This window comes from Sabethes cyaneus, chromosome 1, assembly GCF_943734655.1.
Source record: "Sabethes cyaneus chromosome 1, idSabCyanKW18_F2, whole genome shotgun sequence".
Taxonomy (NCBI): Eukaryota; Metazoa; Arthropoda; class Insecta; order Diptera; family Culicidae; genus Sabethes; species Sabethes cyaneus.
In genome coordinates this window covers 151924298-151945111 of record NC_071353.1, presented here as the reverse complement: position 1 = coordinate 151945111, position 20814 = coordinate 151924298, and the positions used below count along the sequence as shown (strand labels likewise).

Here is a 20814-nt window from a genome sequence, read left to right as displayed (position 1 = left end):
TCACCATTTTAATGTCTACATCATTTTAGCACCACTTTTGTGGTGATTTTGCTTCAGAAAAGGCAGCAGATGGTTTTCTAGACGCTAGTTCATGAACGTTTTCTAGTTGCTAGTCACAGTTTCAAAAAAAAAAATCTCGTTCTTCAAAGCAAAATATAACCTGCTAAATCGGATACTTCTTAGCGAACTGCGACAGTTTCATATGCTTGAGAATGTCTGTTACCTTCGCAGATTTTCATCACTACTCAACCGAACTGCGCCAGCAATTCTATAATAACATTTATAATAATCGTTTGCCATGTTTGTACGATATAACAAGCGGTAAGCTGTGAAATAATGCCAGTTTCATTTTACAGTCGGGGAAATTCATCACCAGAGACACGGCCAGCGCCAACCCGCTACAGATGGCCAGCGTTAACACTGAAGACAAGCGGGAGCACCACGGATGGCAAGCGGGGCAGCGCTGCAGTGATAGCTTCTAGTAAAACCTTCTCCGTGCATGAGACTGTAAATCGATACCGATAACCTACGTGCATGGTGTCATTTATGCCAAAATGGAAGGATATCCGACTGGCACGTCGTATTTGGGGTGAAAGTGCTTTGGTTTTGATGTTATTTGTAGCCAATGCCCCTTTTAAGGGTCACAAACGAATTTTAAATAAAGTTTTTCTCAAACGCGCAAAATGATAATATTTGCGGTTTCGCAATGGATGGATGGATGCTTTGGCCTTGATTGTCTGTAATCAACAGCCCTTTTAAGGACCACAAACGAATTAAATAAGGATTAAATGAATTTTTTCTCAATCTACACTTTGCATTTATAATAGTAAATAACCTTTCTCGTTAAAATGTTTAGTTAATCGTTCCTAAAACGCAAAATACATGCCACTGCTGTAGCATTCACCTCAAACTACTGTAAAATTCTCTAAGACAATTTTTGCTGTTGCTGATAAATCGAAGTGATATTTTCAGTCGAAAGAAAGTTCCATTTTATCTTCAATTATTACTTGGTGGTCTTTAAAAAGGTCGCGATTGATGGATGATATTCAGTTTTGGCCTGAAACATTTTCTTAGTTCTCGAATGCCACGATAATTATGTGCCTTCGGGGACGAAATTTTGGCTAATTCACTTAGCAACAAGAAACGAACAAAGGTCTGAACCGCACGAGAGGTACCCGTAGCTCACCGTTGGAGTAAGCCAAGCAGGAAGCAATGATACTCACAGACACTCCTAAACATACCCGTGCCAGAGATGCAGCCACACATTTTGTCATCGCTGCGGAAGTATCATGAAAATACAATAAAGTCAACGAAAAGACGCCAAAACAACGATAAAAAGACGTTTAAAAAGTGTTAAAAAAATGCATGTTTTGTCATATCAAAAAAGACGACAAAAAATCACGGATATGCGACAAAAATACAACAAAATGTTGACGAAAAGACATTTAAACTGCGATAAAAAAAACAACAAAGACGGCAAAAAATCAGTTGCCGCGAAAAACAACAGAAAATAGACGCCAAAAAAACGAACCAACGACGAAAATAAAAAAATTACCAAAAGACAACAAAAATACCACGGAGAAAAGACGAAAAATACGGAAAAAAGGACAATAAAGAGATGATAAAAAGATGACGAGGAGGCGGTGAAAAGATAGCGCACAAACGACAGAAAGATGACGAAAAAGAGATTACAAGTAGGTTCAAAAACTAACAGGTTTCCTTCTGCAAGAATCTCAAAGGTTTCTATTTCATAATAAAGACGATTCCCTTACTGAGTTACAGGTATGCCGAAGATTCCAACTGTTGAATTGTCACACAAGAATCCTGGTTCTATAAGCATGCCATTATTTATGAATCTTCGGCAGAATTTCTCCGCAAGATTCCCATACGAGGAATCCCAGAAACTGTTCGAATTTTTTTCGTTCGTTCGGGGATGGTCTCCAAAGATCAGAAGCTGCTACTGTGGTTGCACAAATCATATACCTGCTGGACACACCAGGGAAACTACTTGAGAAAGATCATTTTTTAAACTGGTTGGCGGTATTCTTGAGAACTCTCCGAGAAACGCCTCGGGCTATGAAAAAAGGAAATCTACAGCATCCAACCATTCACACAGTGATCAAAACTATCCAGCCAGAAGTCATCCAAGCAAAAGCGTCGAGGAAACCCATACTGTGCGATGATAACGCTTCCAAAAATGAGAAATACAAATAATGATTCAAGTGCCATTTCTCATTTCATTTCATGTCCCATTTCATGCCCCTTTCCTATCCCATTTTATATCCCATTCCAAGTAAAGTTTTATGTCTCACACACTTCCCCATGCGATGATGACCCAAGCAACCAAAAGTTCGAATTTCCATCAAGGAACGAACTTAGAAGTTCATATTTGGTTCAAATTTAGTTCCGCAGAACTTGGTAATGGTGTCTAAGGAAGGTTAACAAGCTTTATGTCTATGGCTCTATAGCTTGCTAAGCAGCTTTGACTGTAATTAAATGAACTTCAAAGTTGCCTTGAGTTCGCTGCATAGAGCGCTAAGCAACTTCTAAAGAAACTTTGTCAAAAATTTATAAAGCAGCTCTTCAATTTTTATACTTTTCTATTTTCTACCTCCGCCTCTCCTTCTAACTTCTCCTTCTAACTGTGGTAAGTTTCAATAAATTAATATTCATAAAAAAAACAGTCGATTATTCTTCTGATGATCTTTCAGTAAATAAAATAATTTATATGAGTTTAACAGTATTAACCGAAATTAAATGCCGTAGTTTAAACGGAAAATGTCATGAATCTACAAAACAGGAAAATTCGAAAGCTTATTGGAGTTTCTTTTTGAGCTGAACAGTGTTCTTTATAGCGACTTAAGTGGACTTTTTGCGAACTTTATAGTTCTGCTAGAAGTTGCTTTGTATTCCCTTCGAAGTTTAATCATCAAATATAGACTTAAAAGTACGGTTAATTACTTAAAAATTAAGCTGAATAGAGTTCTATTCATGATCGTTTCGTTGGCTGATTAGGCCAAAAAATTCCCTTTTATCGGAACTGTTGGTTACTTGGGTATATTTCTATAAGAAAAAGAAAATAAAAACGTTTGACAAAACGGTTCCTTTTAAAAAGGAGGTACAACCATTAATCGTAGCCCAATCGACACCAAATTTAGAATTTTTGCTTTAGAAGTTTTGGGACTTCATGGAAAAAATCATAAACATGGGAAGTTTTTTTCTTTCTAGTGAATTCTTTTCTGAAAATACACCCTAATATTTGAGCTGGAAATGCCCATACCAAATGACAAATAAGATGGTATAACAAAGGTTCCTTTCGCCGTTAGGTGGATTAAGTCGGGTTTTCAAAAGATCGCTAGTATGCGATTATTTAGAGCACATAAACGAACTAACCTTTCCTTCTGCCTTTCAACGAAGCAAAAACTAAACGGTTTTCCGAGAACCTAGCGTGAATGTAGGATTCGTTTTCTGATTTTCATAAACGATTTCCACCATCGCCCTTTTCGACAATTTTTCGGCTATCAGAAGTGTCTTTATGCCAATTTTGGCCTTTAGAAGATCCTTTCGACCATTTACGAGTTTTCTGAAGCGCTTGTCGGGCATTTTCCGCGTTTTAGAAGCATTTTTTGGTTGCTGTCAGCCCGCAGAAGCGCTTTTGAACAAATTTACCGCTTTCGGAAATGCATTTTGCTTATGTTCTGACTTTCAGAAACGTTTTTTCGCTCATTTTCTAGTCTTAAGAAGCGTTGTTGGCAATTTTTCCTTCGGAAATGCTTTTCGGTTTTTGACTCTTATAGGTGTTTTTAGCCACTTTCTAATTTCAAGAAATGTCTTTCTGCCAGTTTTTGAGTTTTGGAAGCATTTTTTACCATTTTTGGGTCCATAGAAAGACTCTCCGACCATTTTCTGGCCTTCGTAAACGTTTTGCTACAGATTGTTCTATTCAGAAGTGGTTTTCAACCAGTTTCTTGCTTTTTCAGATGCACTTTTTTACTATGTTTTAGTTATCAGGAGCATTTTCAAGCCATATATCGTACTTTCCAGCCATGTTGTCGCTTTCAGAAGGGTTTCCGGGTCATTTTCCAGTCTTTAAAAGCGCTTTTCGGCCATTTTCTAGTTTCCAGAAGCATGTTTTCGACTACTGTTTGGGCATTACGAGCGTTTTCTTACCATTTTCAAGGCCGATGAAGCACTTTTAACTATTTTTGGTTTTCAGAAGTGATTCCGGTCATTTTTTAACCTTCAGAAGAATTTTTTTCGTTTTTCGGCCACCTTATAAAGCATTTTTGACCGTTTGCTGGCTTCATCTGTTTTTCAACTTTTAGAAGAATTGTTGGCCTTTTTCGACTATTTTCTGAGCTGTAGAGGTGCTTTTCGACCACTTTCTGGTCTTCAGAAGCGATTTCGACCATTTTCTAGCTTACAGAGGCGCTTTTCCCTGGCTTTCAAAGACGTTTTAAAGGCCATTTTTGGCATTTGAAAGCGTTTGTCGGCCATTTTCTGGTCTTTAGAAGCGATTTCAACCATTTTATAGCCTTCAGAGGCGCTTTGCGACCATTTCAAACGCGTTTTAAAGTCATTTTTGGCCTTTAGAAGCGCTTTCGGCCATTTTCTAGGACTTAGAAGCGTTCTGCGGCCATTTCCCAGCCTTTTGAAGCACTTTTCGGTTATTTTGTGTCTTTTAGAAGCGATTTACGATCATTTTGTGACAACCGGAAGCATTTCCGACCATTTTCTACCCTTTAAAAGCTGTTTTTGGTCCTATTATGCTTTTCGGAAGCGATTTTTGCTTGTTTCATGGCCTTTATACGCATTTTTTGCATATTTTTCAGCTTTCAGAAGCGCTGTTTGACCATGTTTTGGGTATCAAGAGCGTTTTCAAGCCCGATATCGTGCATTCCAGCCATGTTTTCGCTTTCAGAAGCGTTTTCGGGTCATTTTCTAGTCTTGAGAAGCGCTTTTTGGCCATTTTCTAGCTTTCAGAAACGTTTATCGACTATTGTTTGGCTATTAGGAGCGCTTTTTTGCCATTTTCAAGCCCTATGAAGCACTTTCATTAATTTATGGTTTTCATAAACGTTTCCGGTCATTTTCTAATCTGTAGAAGATTTCTTTTTCGTTTTTCGGTCACCTTTTAAAAGCGTTTTTGACCACTTGCTAACTTCAGACGCGCTTTTCAGCTGTTTTTCAGCTTTCGGAAACATTTTTGGTCTATTTCGACTATTTTCTGGGCTGTAAAAGTGCTTTTCGGCCATTTTCTGTTCTTCAGAAGCGATTCCGACCGTTCTCTAGCCTTCAAAGGCGCTTTTCGATCATTTCCTGGCTATTAAAAGCGTTTCCAAGCCATATTTTGGCCTTTAGAAGCGCTTTTCGGCCATTTTCTGCAAGCCATCAAGTAGTACTTCAAGTCCATGAAGAACTACTGTTCTTCGTACGGCATCGTATGCTTCTTGATAATAGCGTTTTGCGACGGGCAAAGTATGCCCGGTTTCCCGCTTAAATGCGCCGCAGGATCTTCTTACTAGTGTTGTTCTCCGCGGTTACCAGCAATCCTAAATACACGAACTCGTCTGCCAGTTCTAGTTCGTCACCGTCAATAATTACCGTCCTTGGGGGCACACGTCTATTTCCTTTGAGACGCTTTCTTACATGTATTTGGTCATCGACGCATCGATATTTGGCCTAGCTTTTAGACTCCGCTTTCTTCGGATAACCCTCTTAAGGAAAATGTTTAATAGCATGCAAGATAAGCCGTCACCTTGTCTCAACCCTCGTCGCGTCTCGAAGGGACTCGAAAGCATCCCCGAGATGCGCACGAAACACATCACTCGATCCAATGTAGCTCAGATTAGTTGCGTCAGATTATCCGGAAAACCATGCTCGTGCATTATCTGTCATAGTTGGTCTCGAGCGACTGTATCGTATGCTGCTTTCAAATCAATAAAGATGTGATGCGAGGGCAAGTAAAACTCCCGATATTTCTGCAAGATCTGTCGGACGGTAAACATCTGGTCCGTAGTCCGTCCATATCTGGTTCCTCATGAAGCCCACCTCATAATTTCCTTAAAACCCGGTGCTATTGGTGACAACCGGTGTAACAGGATCATATTTTTTTTAAGTGCACCCCCTAGGCCCCCTCCAGGGAAATTTTCTGACTACGCCAATGGTTGCTAAGCTCGAACGTTATATCGTCGTCCATTTTCTGAAAAAAATGGGTAGAATATCATCCGGATCTGGAGATTTCATTGGTCCTAAGTGGTCGAAGCCCGCGTATACAACGTGCAAGCAGAGATTTTTCTTAACACTTTGCACTCTGCATTAAAATAAAAGAGAAAAGGAAACAATGGAAATCATGCAAATATTTTGAGTAGCCAATTGTGTTGTATACGACTAGAAAATTTTTCTGAAATCATCACTAAGCGCGGGGCCCTTCTGAAGCTCGAGGCTCTGTGCGACTGCACGGCCCTAGACTGTTCCTTGTATGAAGATCGTGCGGATGCTGGCGTTTACTGCCGGGAGCTGCAATTGGAGAAAGCCTATTTGCTTGGTAGTTACCGCACCGTTTTCGAAGCTGAAATCTTTGTAATTATGTGCGGAGTTTTCGGCTTTAGAAAGACCGGCTTTTGTTCTGATTAGCCAGCGCTGCTAATTCAACTTCCAAAACAGTCATCGTCTGGCATACTCAACTAGTAGAACTGATCATCTGGTTTGGATTTCTAGCCATTCTGATATAACCCGAAATCGGAGCAGAAAGGTCAGCTTTAGATCCGGAACCTACGTTACTAATTGCGGTTGGATGTGGGATAAAACAAAATGTCGATGTTGGTTTTTGGAGGATGTTTTTTTCGACATGTGAGCTGGTGCTAAATCCGACCAGAATCGAGCACAAAAATGATATGCTTCCGAGCACATATCAAAGAGATTTGTTACCCTCAATAGTGCCCAGCCAGATCGACAACTATATTAGAATCAATTCTTCTAAAGTTTTAATATTGTTTACCAAACACCGCGAGCAGTCTCGTCTCGTATCCTTGAGCGAAATAGATAAACACCAAACAGTTTACTTCCATTTCGGTGTTAAAAGTTGCTCTGCAGGCAAGTTGCTCAATTATTTAGGTTAGCGTCACTGCTGGCATATCCACGCTCGTCGGTCGTCGTCGTTGCCTTGGTTACGTGTCAACAAACGATTGATTGCCTGGATGGATTCGCAATTGCAATTTGAAACAAATTAAGGTTTCTCCTATCAACTGAAGTGACCAATTTGGTAAGCAAAATCATTATAATATCCTTCGAAAGCAACCAGAACCACTCATTTTTATGTTTTATGTGCATCAATCAGGTTAACTTTCACGAGTGCTTCGACGACGAAAAATAATTGAAAAATCGAGGGCAAAAAAAATCGGTGAAACTATAGTGTGGTGAATTTTAATTGTGAGCAAATCTCGATAATTAGGGAAATTTATGACCCAGACAGTAGTGATACAACAACCTTTCAGAATGTGATAGTGTTTTGAGTTGCAAAATCTTCCTAATACTCAGAGCAGGTTAGTTAAGTTAGGTTTTGTGAGGTTATGGGAGTACGTTGATACGCGGTTTAATTCGATGTAATCTTTTAGGTCTTTTGCAATCATTTTGAGCATAATTTAAAATCGTTTTTTAAGACAAACGAGTCTTCCGACAAAAAAGAGCCTCACGAATTGATCCTCAATCATCGTCCAAGTTCGTATAGACCATAGACCACCCCTTGCTTAACCTATATGCTCTGACTGAGGCGACGGAAGGTCGCAGGAAGGAACCTGCCCGTCTTTCCTGCTCGTGTTTGTGATTGTGCTTGATCAATTACAAATGAGTCCCCGAGCCAAACATGGCACTAGCTGTGCTCTCAAGAGCACGCGATTGATTCCTCCTGCTTCTTCTGCTTCGGTAAACCTGCCTAAACGACGATCCGCGATGATTGATGGTTAGTGTTTCATTAGATGATGGGTCCCCGGCCGATCGCCTAAGGGCCGCTAGTTTCAGCCGGACCGGCTGACGACCGACGACGGTAGGTGTCCAATTGTTGACATTGATAACCGAGCGGCGCTGCCTGCAGCGCCCTGATAGACGCTCGCTGTTGTAGGTCAAGTTCGAAGAGGCAATTAGAAGTATCGATCGAGTGTCCAGCGCCGGTCTTGCCGGCTTGACCTTCCCGGCGGCGATCCGATCGGATCGGATCGGTTTGTACCGAAATTAGATCAATGTTTTTCATCTCCTCTATGCGTGGCTAAAGTTGATAAATGACCGTACCTTGAAAGTGTCAGTGAAGTGACGAACTTACGCGGAGATAAATGTCAGCTAATTTGGATTAAACATTTTAGCTTTTTTATTCGTTTGAACTCTGCTTAAATTAGATTAAATGTGAATGGTTTTTAAAATCGAATGGGTGGTTTCCCATGACTTACATAAATAAACTGGTTACGGCACCTAACCAGTGCGGTGCAGTGCGGAAAATTTTGCTCAATGCAAATCCCACCGTTGAATAATTGGAATTTTTCCAGATTCCTCCCCACATTAAAACACAGACACACACGGTGCACAACAAAAACCCGGTAAACACACAATGAGTCGGTCCATAAATTTTCTTCTATTTAGCAGGTTCAAAACAATAAACCTCGTACTTCTGCTGCTACTGCTGCTGTTGTTGTCGTAGACTTAATTCCCCAGCAGGGCAGTGGGAAAAACTCCACTCCTCTCGGCTTCTGTGCTTCGCATGCATGTGGGAAAGCTTACGTTTCATTGATCCAGAGACCGAAACAAAGCGAAAGAGATAGCAGCTGTATGGGTTAACTTTGGGCCGGTATGTGGCTCGAAACAGCGCACTGGCACAAAGCCAGCGCAAAATTCTCCGCAGCATTTTATGATGAACATACCCGCCTGCCTGCGAGTGCCCTCGATTCCTTTCCCCGATTCTGAACGTAGCTAGCCAGCGCCAAGGGGCGGCCCGGTTGGTCGTGCGGGGGAAAAACTGACATAACCAAGCAAAACTGAGCTGCCTTTGTCGAGTTTTCGCTCTCTAACGCTCGCAACGACGACGACGACGGCGACTGGTTTGCCTCAGCAAGTATTTCCTTCTCCAGGGGGCGAGCCGCGCGGGACGCATCTGAACACGTCATGATCTGGACTTGTTCTCCCCCTCGTCACCCATGCCATACTGTCCGCCTGGTGTTCCCGTCCGCGGCGAGGTTTTCTGTAGGTCGCGTAAGCTATTACCATTAAAGATACATTTTTCTCCGGACCATTATTATTACGAAGCAGTTTCGAGTCGTACGAGGTACGAGTACGAGCTCGAGCAATTGCGGCTTGCGGTCTGTCGATTATAAAATCACGCGCTGCTGCTGCACTGCACTGCACTGCAGTGCAGTAGACACTTTCGTTTTCCCTCAATTCGATATGCTCCGCGCGCCGGATCGATGGAACCTGGTCACCTCTTGAATTTTGCCTAACCGGGGGCAACCCAAGTCTTCTAGGTCAACGGAGGTCTTTTTGCCCGGAATTACACCTCCGCCTAGGTTAATCAAACTTTACTTGAATCGACCAGCGAATACATACATATTTAGACTTAAAGTTTAGAAGCACCACCGGAGGTGTCTATTATGATTCCAACCGGTACGGTTTTATTGCATTGCAGTCTAGGAGGAGGAGGATACAAACCATCTGGAAAATAGCTTCCACACGTTCTGGCCGCTTCAAAGCGGCCAAACCGAGAGCTGAGAAGTTGTTATTTGTACACTATTTGCGCCAGCGGGCTGATATTGGTTTGCTGCTAAATTATAGACTGGAATTTTCCAGCACAGTTGAGGTGTCGCTGTGCGACAACAGCTGCAGCCGCAGCAGTAGTAGGCCGTTGCTGTTGTTGTTTACTGCGACTTCCTTGTCAATCAACTTTTAACACCGGAATGGAAGTAAACTGTTTGACGTTTATCTATTTCGCTCAAGGATACGAGACGAGACTGCTCGTGGTGTTTGGTAAACAATATTAAAACTTTAGAAGAATTGATTCTAATATAGTTGTCGATCTGGCTGGGCACTATTGAGGGTAACAAATCTCTTTGATAGGTGCTCGGAAGCATATCATTTTCGTGCTCGATTCTGGTCGGATTTAGCACCAGCTCACATGTCGAAAAAAACATCCTCCAAAAACCAACATCGACATTTTGTTTTATCCCACATCCAACCGCAATTGGTAACGTAGGTTCCGGATCTAAAGCTGACCTTTCTGCTCCGATTTCGGGTTATATCAGAATGGCTAGAAATCCAAACCAGATGATCAGTTCTACTAGTTGAGTATGCCAGACGATGACTGTTTTGGAAGTTGAATTAGCAGCGCTGGCTAATCAGAACGAAAGCCGGTCTTTCTAAAGCCGAAAACTCCGCACATAATTACAAAGATTTCAGCTTCGAAAACGGTGCGGTAACTACCAAGCAAATAGGCTTTCTCCAATTGCAGCTCCCGGCAGTAAACACCAGCATCCGCACGATCTTCATACAAGGAACAGTCTAGAGCCGTGCAGTCGCACGGAGCCTCGAGCTTCAGAAGGGCCCCGCACTTAGTGATGATTTCAGAAAAATTTTCAGAAAAAATTTCAGGCTCAAAGGAAACAAACGCGTGCCCCCAAGGACGGTAATTATTGACGGTGACGAACTAAAAGTGGCAGATGAGTTCGTGTATTTAAGATTGCTGGTAATCGCGAAGAACAACACTAGTAAGAAGATCCTGCGGCGCATTTAAGCTGGACGCTATTATCAAGAGGCATACGATGCCGTACGAAGAACAGTAGTTCCTTATGGACTTGAAGTACTGCGAATGATATTTGACGGAGTACAAATTGAAAGCGGAGAGTGGCGGAGACGTATGAATCACCAGCTGCAGGCACTGTTTGGAGAGATCTCCATCATCATCTGGCGAAAGTCAGTAGGCTACTGTGGGCCGGACAAGTCGTAAGGATGCCGGACGACAGTGCGACGAAAACAGTTCTTAACGGGGGCTTAACGTACAAGATAGCTCGACCAGGTTGAAGTGAGTTTAAACTTTTGAGACGACTGGGAAATTGCCGACGAGTGGTCCAAGATTATGTTGAATGGAGGCGACTGCTTGAAACAGGGTGAGCCGGGATGACTACTATGCTACTGATGACGACGACAACTACGCGTTTGCGATGCCTAGCGAATAAAAAAATACATCCCCCAGCCACCCCCTCTAGCTACGCCAATGTCAGCAACCTTTTTCAACCTTTTTTCGATCGAGAAAATCACAGATAACTATATCCGCAATGAGTTGTTAAAGAGCTCTCTGCTACATGAAAATCAGCATGCTTACGAACACGGTTAATCTACGGAAACCGCACTGCACTGCTTAGTAACGTTTGAGTTTGAGTTAGTAATTGAGAAATCGCTCAAATATAAAAAAAATGCTTTTAAAAATGGCCGAAAACCACTTCAGAAGATTAGGAAATAGTCGCCAAACGCTTCTAGGTACCATAAAATGGCCGAAAACCACTTCTAAAGACAAACAAGCACTAGACACAATCACGGACAAGACATTTCTAACTCTTACAAAATTTTGTAAGAGTTAGAAGTGTCTTGTCCGCGATTGTGTCTAGTGATTGTGGTGCTCTTACGTTGCACAAAAAATTTATTTGTTGACAAACAAGCAGTTTAAAAATGCTTTTGAAAACCAGGAAATGGTCGAAAAGCGCCTCTGCAAGCTAGAAAATGGTCGAAATTGCTTCTGAATACCAAAAAATATAGAAATTAGTCGAAAAAGCGCTTCATAGGGCTTGAAAAAACGCTGGTGATGACCAAATAATAGCCGAAAAACGCTTTTGAATGCTAGAAAATGGCCGGAAAGCGCTTCTGAAAGCAAAAACATGGCTGGAAAGCACAAAATATGGCTTGAAATGCTCTTGATAACCAAAAAATGGTCAAACAGCGTTTCTGAAAGCTAGAAAATATGCATAAAAAATGCGTGTGAGGACATGAAACAAGCAAAATTCGCTTCCGAAAGACAGAATATGACCGAAAACAGTTTTTCCAGGGTAGAAAATGGTCGGAAACGCTTCCGGTTGTCACAAAATGATCGTAAAACGCTTCTAAAAGACACAAAATGGCCGAAAAGTGCTTCAGAAGGCTGGAAAACGGCCGCAGAACGCTTCTAAGTCCTAGGAAATGACCGAAAGCGCTTCTAAAGGCCCAAAATGGCTTTAAAACGCTTTTTAAATTGTCGCAAAGCGTCTCTGAAGGCTAGAAAATGGTCGAAATCCCTTCTAAAGGCCAGAAAATGGCCGAAAAGACTATGAAATGTATGGTAGGCAGGGCCGGCGCTTCTCTTAAGCAAAACAAGCAGCTGCTTGGAGCGCCACTACGAGGGAGCGCCATTTCGCCGACATTAAATAAAACTGTAGCAATAAATAAATAAGTGGGTAATATAAAACTTGCTTCTCTCTCCTTTAGCAGCATAAAGCCGGGATGTCAAGTGGTGTATCTACAATTACTCTCCGCTGTATTGGGCCCTGGGTTATTTGCCGCCAATTCGTTGAGCATCTCGACACAAGCAAATCGGCTTCAACCTGGTCGAGGCGTCTAGTAAGATGAGTCTCTCTATTCCTAAAAACCCCCATACACGTACGAACATGTTGGCCGATAATGTTGATGAATTCATGTTAGGTCATTATTTAGAAATTTTTCCGGAGAGATTCTCGAATCTCTTCAGAATCCGCAATCAGCAGATTCATCTTCGATGAAGTAGCCAGGTACGAAGTAACAGGAAATATGAACCGAACTTTTTCGTTTTTGACGGTTTATCCTTCTAATAATGGGTTTCAAGAAACCGAATAAGGTCGTCGCTCTCGCACGTCATTGCAGCCTGAGCAACTGATACCGATCACTCGTGAGGACTCGCACTCTCACCCGCGTGTAGAATCGAGAGCGTAGGATGAAGAAGAAAACAAAAAGTAATGCTAAATCTGTACCCCGCACGGGCAGTTGGTTGCTCACGAGTTGTTTGCCTCGTGAGTGGTTATGAAGAAAGACGCTACGAGACTGTGCGTTTGCGAGTGTGGAGGTAGTAAAATGTCTGCACGCAGTAACGCAGGCTGTTTTTCGTTTGTTCTGGGGGCGTCATTTTGAGAATTTGCGTGGAGCGACAAATTGGCTAGCGCCGGCCCTGCTGCGCAGTATAATTTTTCCGTCTATTTCGGTCCATGGCAGCTGGTCTCCAGTTCCGCAGGCACCCAGTGCCCGCCAGACGTCGCTCCATCTGGTCTTGCTCGCTGTGACCTCGCTCGCTGTGCCCCTCGTCGTCTTGTTCCTACCGGATTCGATGCGAAAACCAATTTTGCAGGATAGTTGTCCGTACCGTAAAGACGCGCGAGCTTGTGGTTCTGACCATCTACCAGAACGTGGTCGATTTGTGACTCCGTCTGGTTGGGTGATCTCCAGGTGTACCGATGGTAAAGGTTATGCTGGCAGAAGGTACTACGTGCTATATGGCAATGTTCTTGGAGGCGACGAAGTCGACAAGACACCATTAAGCAACTTTAAAGTGGTTTGATCATTTTGGCTGTTTAGAAATGGATTATTTAGCTGAAATACCACGGTGGGAGAGAGCTGATTTAATGAACTTAAAATGGCTTATGTTTAAGCTTGTTTAAGTATTATTTTAGTGCGTACTTTGTGCAGCTTTGAACGCCTCAAAGCAGTTAGCAACCGGTCATTGCTCTTGCAATTCAGCTGCCGATGCCATTGTCATTGTACCATCACTGTTTGAACGAATTTGAATGGTTGCAGCATCACAAATCGGGACAGAAAAGGCATCAAACTCGTGTTGTTTCAAAAAAACAGCATCCTTTTCTAAAGGCACTTGTGTTTCAAGTGTTATTAAAGCGACGCTTTGTAGCCCGCAATCGGAGGTTGCTTGCCGGACGAGACATTTTTCCGGAAACTGTGAAAGTGTGAACTCTTTTTTGATGCTGCAGTCTTTTGGGACACTCTGCCGGTCGAACGGAGTAGAAAATTCTTGTCTACAAATTTATCCGTTTGTAACGACCCAATCGTATTTCGTCAACAAATTCCCATAAAGTTTTCATGGGACTAGTTGCCTTCGCTTTTCCTTCACTTTCGGGGTTTCTGTCGATGGTCAGACATTTTCCAAATCGTTTCAGGATTTCACACATCGTGGGTTTGGCTTTCCTGATGACACCATGGTATAAACAAATGAATTTATTCGGACAACAGATAACTGACAACTAACAACAAACTGACCTACTGCGATTCTATACATTTTAAACGTCCATGCATGACAACGCGATACATTTTTTATCCCGAATCAGCCCAGAATTACCCCGCAAAATCAGGCAAATTTTCAACTTTGAAATGCTATTGCATTAAGGTACAGAGCTTTAATACTTAATATGATATTTCTTGTCGAACTATATCTATTTGCCTTCAAAGTTGTGTTACCAAATTATGGAAATAGCGATTTGTTTTCATTTTATAGCGAAAAGTATAAAATTTGTCAAGTGATGCCATATGGCATCATTGGGATGATTCGGGTTAATACATGGAAACCGCACAAAAGTCACCAATACAGACATCGCAGGAGAACTTTATTTATGTATTCAAAGTGTCACTAGTATTCTTTGACTGGAACAAAGTTAAGAAGGATTCGCTTCGAACTAAAGAAATCAACCGTTCAACAACCCGTATCCCACAAGGTAATAGGCGAAGACCCCATTATTAACAAGACTGGCATCTCTGTTATTTTCCCATATAAACGTCGTACGTCGCCATCAACCAAAATTCTGTAATGCTGTTTGTTCGACTATGTTGGTATGAGGGTATGAATATTAGCACTCACCCACACAGATGCATCTAGGGACCACCTTTGGCGGCAGAGCGAGCTACCGCCAGTGACTCCCGAATATTGGCAGAGCTGCCAGTCTTTTTGTTACAGGGGTTTTCGTAATAGGTTAGGGCCATTATTGGTTATCATTTTTCAGGGTAACGTAATTTACCACAATCCATCTAACCGTTGGTCACAGTGGTTGCGTCTCTAATAAACAAAAGAAAATCCAAAGCCTATGAGAAGGCTTCACAGTTCACACATTTTAACTTGTTTACAAGATTACCAGATCGAATTCAGTGGAGCTTACGCGTAGAATATGGAGTCGTAACAAGAACAAACGTGATCTCGGTTGAATACTAGAATCCAAATTGAGCATCAAAGCCTAATCTCAAAAAATTCCAGCGTTATTCCAGTAAAAATTACCAAATTAGAAACGTCCATAAACGATTTTCTACATTTATCGAATGAACTTTCGTATCTAAAAGGTGTCCTTTGTGATTTTTAGATTCAAAACTATCGTTTTAACTCTTTAGTAACAAACTTTAGCAGTCCTGATAAGGATTGATTGACCCTGAAATGCTGTCGCATGGTGACGAGGATGAAATTTGCATAACCTCAATTTCTGGTGGATTAATTGAGACTGAAGGCTCACCATAGGGGTTGGCTCGTTCGTTACTATAAACTGCAGCTCATGCGGCTCTCCAGTTTTCGGTAGATCGCTGCCAAAAAGAAATTGAACGCGTTGCGTTGGTCTAGGCGAACCCATCTTCCTAATGATAAAGCATTTGAAACTGGCGGTTATGCCGCTGCGCTGGTGACAACAAGTAGACTACAATCATCCTGTGGCATTTGCAGCTGGCCATCCGTAACGACAAACAATTGAACAAACTGCTGCATGGAGTTGTCATTTTATTGTTAAAGGAAACCGACAAGAAAACCCAAATTCGTAACAGGGTTTTTAGCAATTACCTCAAAAACCGTTCTTTTCAGAACGAACAGCTTTGTCTATGTCTATTCTGCCATTGGGAGTACGCCACAGAAATGACATCAGCTACAAGAAATAGTGAAATTTTATTTAGTTGTAGGTACTACCAATTAGTTGTTTAAATGACATTTTCCCTTGACTTACGTTGATTCGTGAATTGTATTAGGGCATTCGATTAAAATTTGAAATTAGTTATGCTTATTTAAATCAACTATGAAGCGAGAATTGAATAGTTAGACAATGCTTCATAACTTTTAATTTTCTAATCCTCTTTTTTAAGAGTGCACTCATAAGAGGCATAAAGCTCACAGCGCAGAAATCATACGTTTTACTGAAGCAACACTGATTTTAGATCTATCCAATCCTGCCCGCCAATCTTGTTCAGTTCTCACCGCTTTGCCTTACCTTCATGGTTTGAAAGCTTCAAGTTTATACGATTTGTACCGACTTAAGCACAGTGTTAACCATTACAACAGTGTAACTGTTAACCATGCCGACTGTGCGATAGATTGGCATCAACGAGATTAACTTCTCAAGCACACCACAAGGCAGTAATTTAAGGCCATAATTTTTACTCAGATTTTTCAATGCAGTGCAGATTACAGCAAACACCCGGGCGACATCACTATAATAGATCTGCAATGCTGGTCACAGTGATGAGCCCAAGAAAAAAAAAAACTCCAGAATAACCCCAGACCCGAAACAAATAAAAGGAATTTAATTTTGATGACTCCACGCTTCTTTGCCACCGAAATATCTAAAGGACAAAATTTATCGGTAAACCGCGGCGATACTGTCCTTCTGGCCTTCTTTTGCATTGGAACATTTCAAAGCTTGAACAATACAAGGCACTTTGCAGTAATACTAGAAAATTGAAAGCTTTGAACTTATGCCATAGATATGAAATGATTACCACACGAAAATTGAAATTTACCCCACCCGCCATGTTCACCAGACTGGACGCAGTTCTGTTCGACGTGAAATACTCGCACTGAAACATGCTTCACTTCTGAACAAGGTAACGGTCATTTGATTGATTAGTTCTGAGCCTCAAAGCAGCAATTTGCTGAAAGAAATACGGGAAAAAGTAATTGCTAGCGATGGATAACAACTTGGATAAGACGTCATCACATTAAAGCATTCAAATTTTTTAGTCAATTCTGGCATAACTGTATGAATAAACAGATCAAATTATCGCGAATATTACCCACCAAAAATTCATCGATAATGCACTGGAACAAAACAGACAATTGAATTGAGTTAAAATTGCCACAAAAGCGAACACAAAATGTCGGTCAAAAGCACTGAACCTTCTTTGAACCCACCAATTGCTCCGAATGCCCGAAGTTGGATGAAAAGTTGCATCCAAAAATGAATATTTTTTCAACATCAGTATCTCTTTTCATAAAACAAAAACCAGTAGCAGCGACTGACTAATTCGATTTTGATTTACATACACGATAACGCCGTTGGCCACTTGGTGGTGGTCCCTGTTCCTTTCATTTCCCCCCCGTCACACAGTTTGAGGGAAAGTAGGAAGACTAAAGAGGCAATTTATTATAATATAATCATCATTCAGTAACTAACTAGCGACCGATGGATGGATGGATGAATGGATGGATGGATGGAGCGCACATTTCGATCCGCTCACAACTGCTGGCTGGGCGCTGGTGCTGCTGCTGCGGTTGTGGATTGTGCAATTCCAATCGCATCACACCCCAGCCAGTAATGGAGGATAGGAAAAACGGGCTGACGGACAGACGGGGCCGGCAGTCCAGGAAACCGGTCCGGCTCCTCATCGCTCGTCACCAGATTAAGGTCAAGTTTAATAGTTTTCCCTTTCAGTTAATTATTGTCATCACAGGCAACACTGCATGCGGCTTCGCCGCCCGCTTGCTGCGTGTATCAGCCCGTCCCGTGAAAAGGGCGCAAAGTAGGCGGGCGATGATGACAGAGTCGTTATCTCTGTACTGTGGCCTACGTCATTAACAGTTTTGTCTTAATTAAGTCCCTAGGTAGCTGGTAAAGCTAGCGAGGAACCTGCTGTTAACGTGATGATATGAGCGGAAGCGAAAAAATTTCAATCTTTCGCACTAGTTACGAATGATGGCGTAACTTGGTTTTTCCAGTCAAATATTTAACAAAGAAACACTTGACAACAATGTTCATAAAGTTCTGTCTTCTACAAAAGTTGAAGAATAAAAACTTACCGTCTTCTGAAGCCGCATTCCGATTTTTCTGTAATCACTTGGTAAGATTTTTACTTCTCGTGCAAAATTTCTTCTTCCAGCAGATTTAACTATCTTCACTTTGAACAACTTTAATCAAAATTTCTATCCTATTAAAACAAAAAAAAAGAAGAAAAAAAACTATTTGAAAAACAAAATCAAATTCACATTCAGCACTGTTCCAGTGTGTTAGATTTCACTTTCTAACCGAAACCCGGAAGGGCAGAATCCGTCATTCATCGTTAATAACCGACCAATCGACCGTCAAGAGGGCCAAACAACACCAAAATCATGCATGCCTGTCGCGTCCCGAAAAATCACTTTTGCTTTCTGCGCAATTACAAATCCTCGGTGGCAGTCGGTGGCCGCGTGCCAACGCGAACCGTCGAAGCCCCGTCGAAGTCGTCGCCGATCGATCGGTTTCATTCAATTCCTTCACGGACCCCGCCGCCGCCACCGCCGTCGCCGAGCATTGCGCTAACTTATTCCAATCCCTGCCGTCGTCCCTGTGCTGCCCCAGTGCCAGTGCCAGTGCCGTTTGATCGTTAGCTCGTACCAGCCAGATTTCGAAACACTGGTTTTGTGGTCTGGTACTGGCACATGTAGCACTGCCATTTGCTTTGCATTTATTTGTGGCACACTGGCAGCCCACTTCAAATCAATGTACGAACACGTCGTTAGTCACTGGATCCCGATCGAACCGATTCGGGGCACGTTTGGCATTCAGGTCGTACGTATCCTTGTAGCGTTCCAATCAATGCGCTCCGCGCATTACAAATATCCCGCAGGGATCCGTAAAACCGAAACAAATCCACACACTAGCCTAGCGAAGGACACCTTCCACGGGGTACGGGGTCGCGCGAGATCAACTATTCCAACAGGGCACTAGCGGTACCAACCTTACAACACTGCACACACACACGTTTACGTACGCGATCGAGCCAACAACGATCGACAATCCGCACTGGTTGACGTTCTTTAGCAAAATGATTTTCTTGATCTATCCTGCAGAGTGTTTTATAACCTCCTTTTTCCTGCCACTGCGCGCGCTCGGTCTACTTGGATGGACCAGCGCTCTCGAAAGCCGACCAGCAGCGTGAGATTTGAGCGCACCGCTCACCTTAAGACCCCTCGGTAGCGTACTGCCGAGCTGCATGCAGCTCGCATCGGGGGTCTCAATTGCTCACTTCGCACTCAACCGTCTTAGCTACTATTTTTGCTACTGTTGCTACTACTCTGAGTAAGTCTCCAAAACGACGAACTAACCAGAGAGCTGAGATGTCAAGGGGGCGAGAGAACTTAGCTCGCCTTTTAGCCAAAGTCAAATCCACGACCTCGGCTACTTAGTTTACCAAACTGTAAACAAAGCAAAGCACTTTCGTTTGACACCAATTTCACTCGGCGCACTTTCACCTCGTTAGAACTAATTGAACGTTCCGGCTTTTGGTGACCCCAAACTAGATTTCTTCCCCAATTCCGTCCGATCTTTTGTTTTGGTTTTTTGTTTCGCCCGCTGCGCAAAGACCCTCCGTCATCGTACTTAATCAACCTCCCCGTCCGGGACGGACGGGCGGACGGACGGAGGACACAATGCGAATAATCTGTATCGTTACTGTCACTTTTCTTCTGGTGCGGAGAAAGCATAACGATAAACCGGCCGCAGGCAAGCTAGCGTAACGAACTGCGCCGGGAGCGGAGCTGTCATCGTCGTCGTCGTCGTCACCGGTGCTGGTGCTGGTGCTGGTGCTGGTGCTGGTGGTGGCGCCAAAGCGAAACGTTCCACGGTTCCGTGGTTCGGGTGGACCCGTGTCGCAAGCAGCTAGCACACCCCCACTATCAGCAGCGCCAGCGACATCCATTTGTTTTTGTTTAGCCAAGCCGAGCTGCCGAGATCGCTGCTGATCGGCATCGCCCTCGGCGTCATCTTTTCGGGCAGATCGTTACAACGCTAAATTAAGCGCCAATTGGCGCCGGGCTGGGAATGGTGTGCGGGTGCGGCGTTTGGTCTTGCTTCCGCTAGGGCTCGAAGAAAGAAGAAGGAAATTAAAAATTATAGACTCTTTTTAACGCCACGGCCAATAAATGAACTGTATCCATCCTTGAAACGATGGAGTGGAAAAAGGGGGAAACAACAATCAATTGGTCAAACGCCTCGCGTATTTACGTACCTACCAACGTACGTATACGATTTGCTGGTTGCTTGTTTTGTTTTTACGGCGGCGAAACTACCCCAGCAACCAGCTGGGCTGCTGATCTTTACGATCCAAGTAGGCACACTGCAGCAGTTGTTAACCTTTCCGTATGCTGACCCAGTGAACGAAATGAGCTTTCGAATGTTGTTCACTTTGAATAAGTGAGTACCTAAGTAACAGTTTACTTTTATCGCCAGCTTTAACTTAGCGATAGTTTAGCGAATGTTGACGTAGTTAACTGTGCAGCTTTCAATGGCTGTCATGAAAAACGACTACCTTTTCCTTAGTTGTGGTAATCCGAAAATTGACCGTTTTGTCCATGTTTTTTTAAAATTTATATCTTTTTAAATTTCAGCCGGAAGTAATGATTTTAATATCAAATGAGAAATATGATCTTGCAGCTAACAAAATACAATTTTCTAAAACACTTTCCATGCGAAAATGTCCAAGCCCTAATATTGGGTTAATTTGTGAACTAACGATATATTTCTATTGACAGTGTATTTGTTTTTATTTACTTTCTGGCAC

General features: G+C 42.6%; 1 protein-coding gene across 1 annotated transcript in view; it reads right to left on the bottom strand.

Annotated features, from left to right (window-relative positions):
• The window catches only part of LOC128732598 (PAX-interacting protein 1-like), a 65685-nt gene extending 47540 nt beyond the window's left edge, over positions 1-18145 (bottom strand). Inside the window, exon 1 of the mRNA XM_053825876.1 lies at positions 18077-18145. Coding sequence (XP_053681851.1) covers positions 18077-18094 — 18 coding nt within the window. The 5' untranslated portion in view covers positions 18095-18145. The remainder of the gene's footprint in view (positions 1-18076) is intronic.
• Between the last annotated feature and the right edge of the window lie 2669 nt (positions 18146-20814).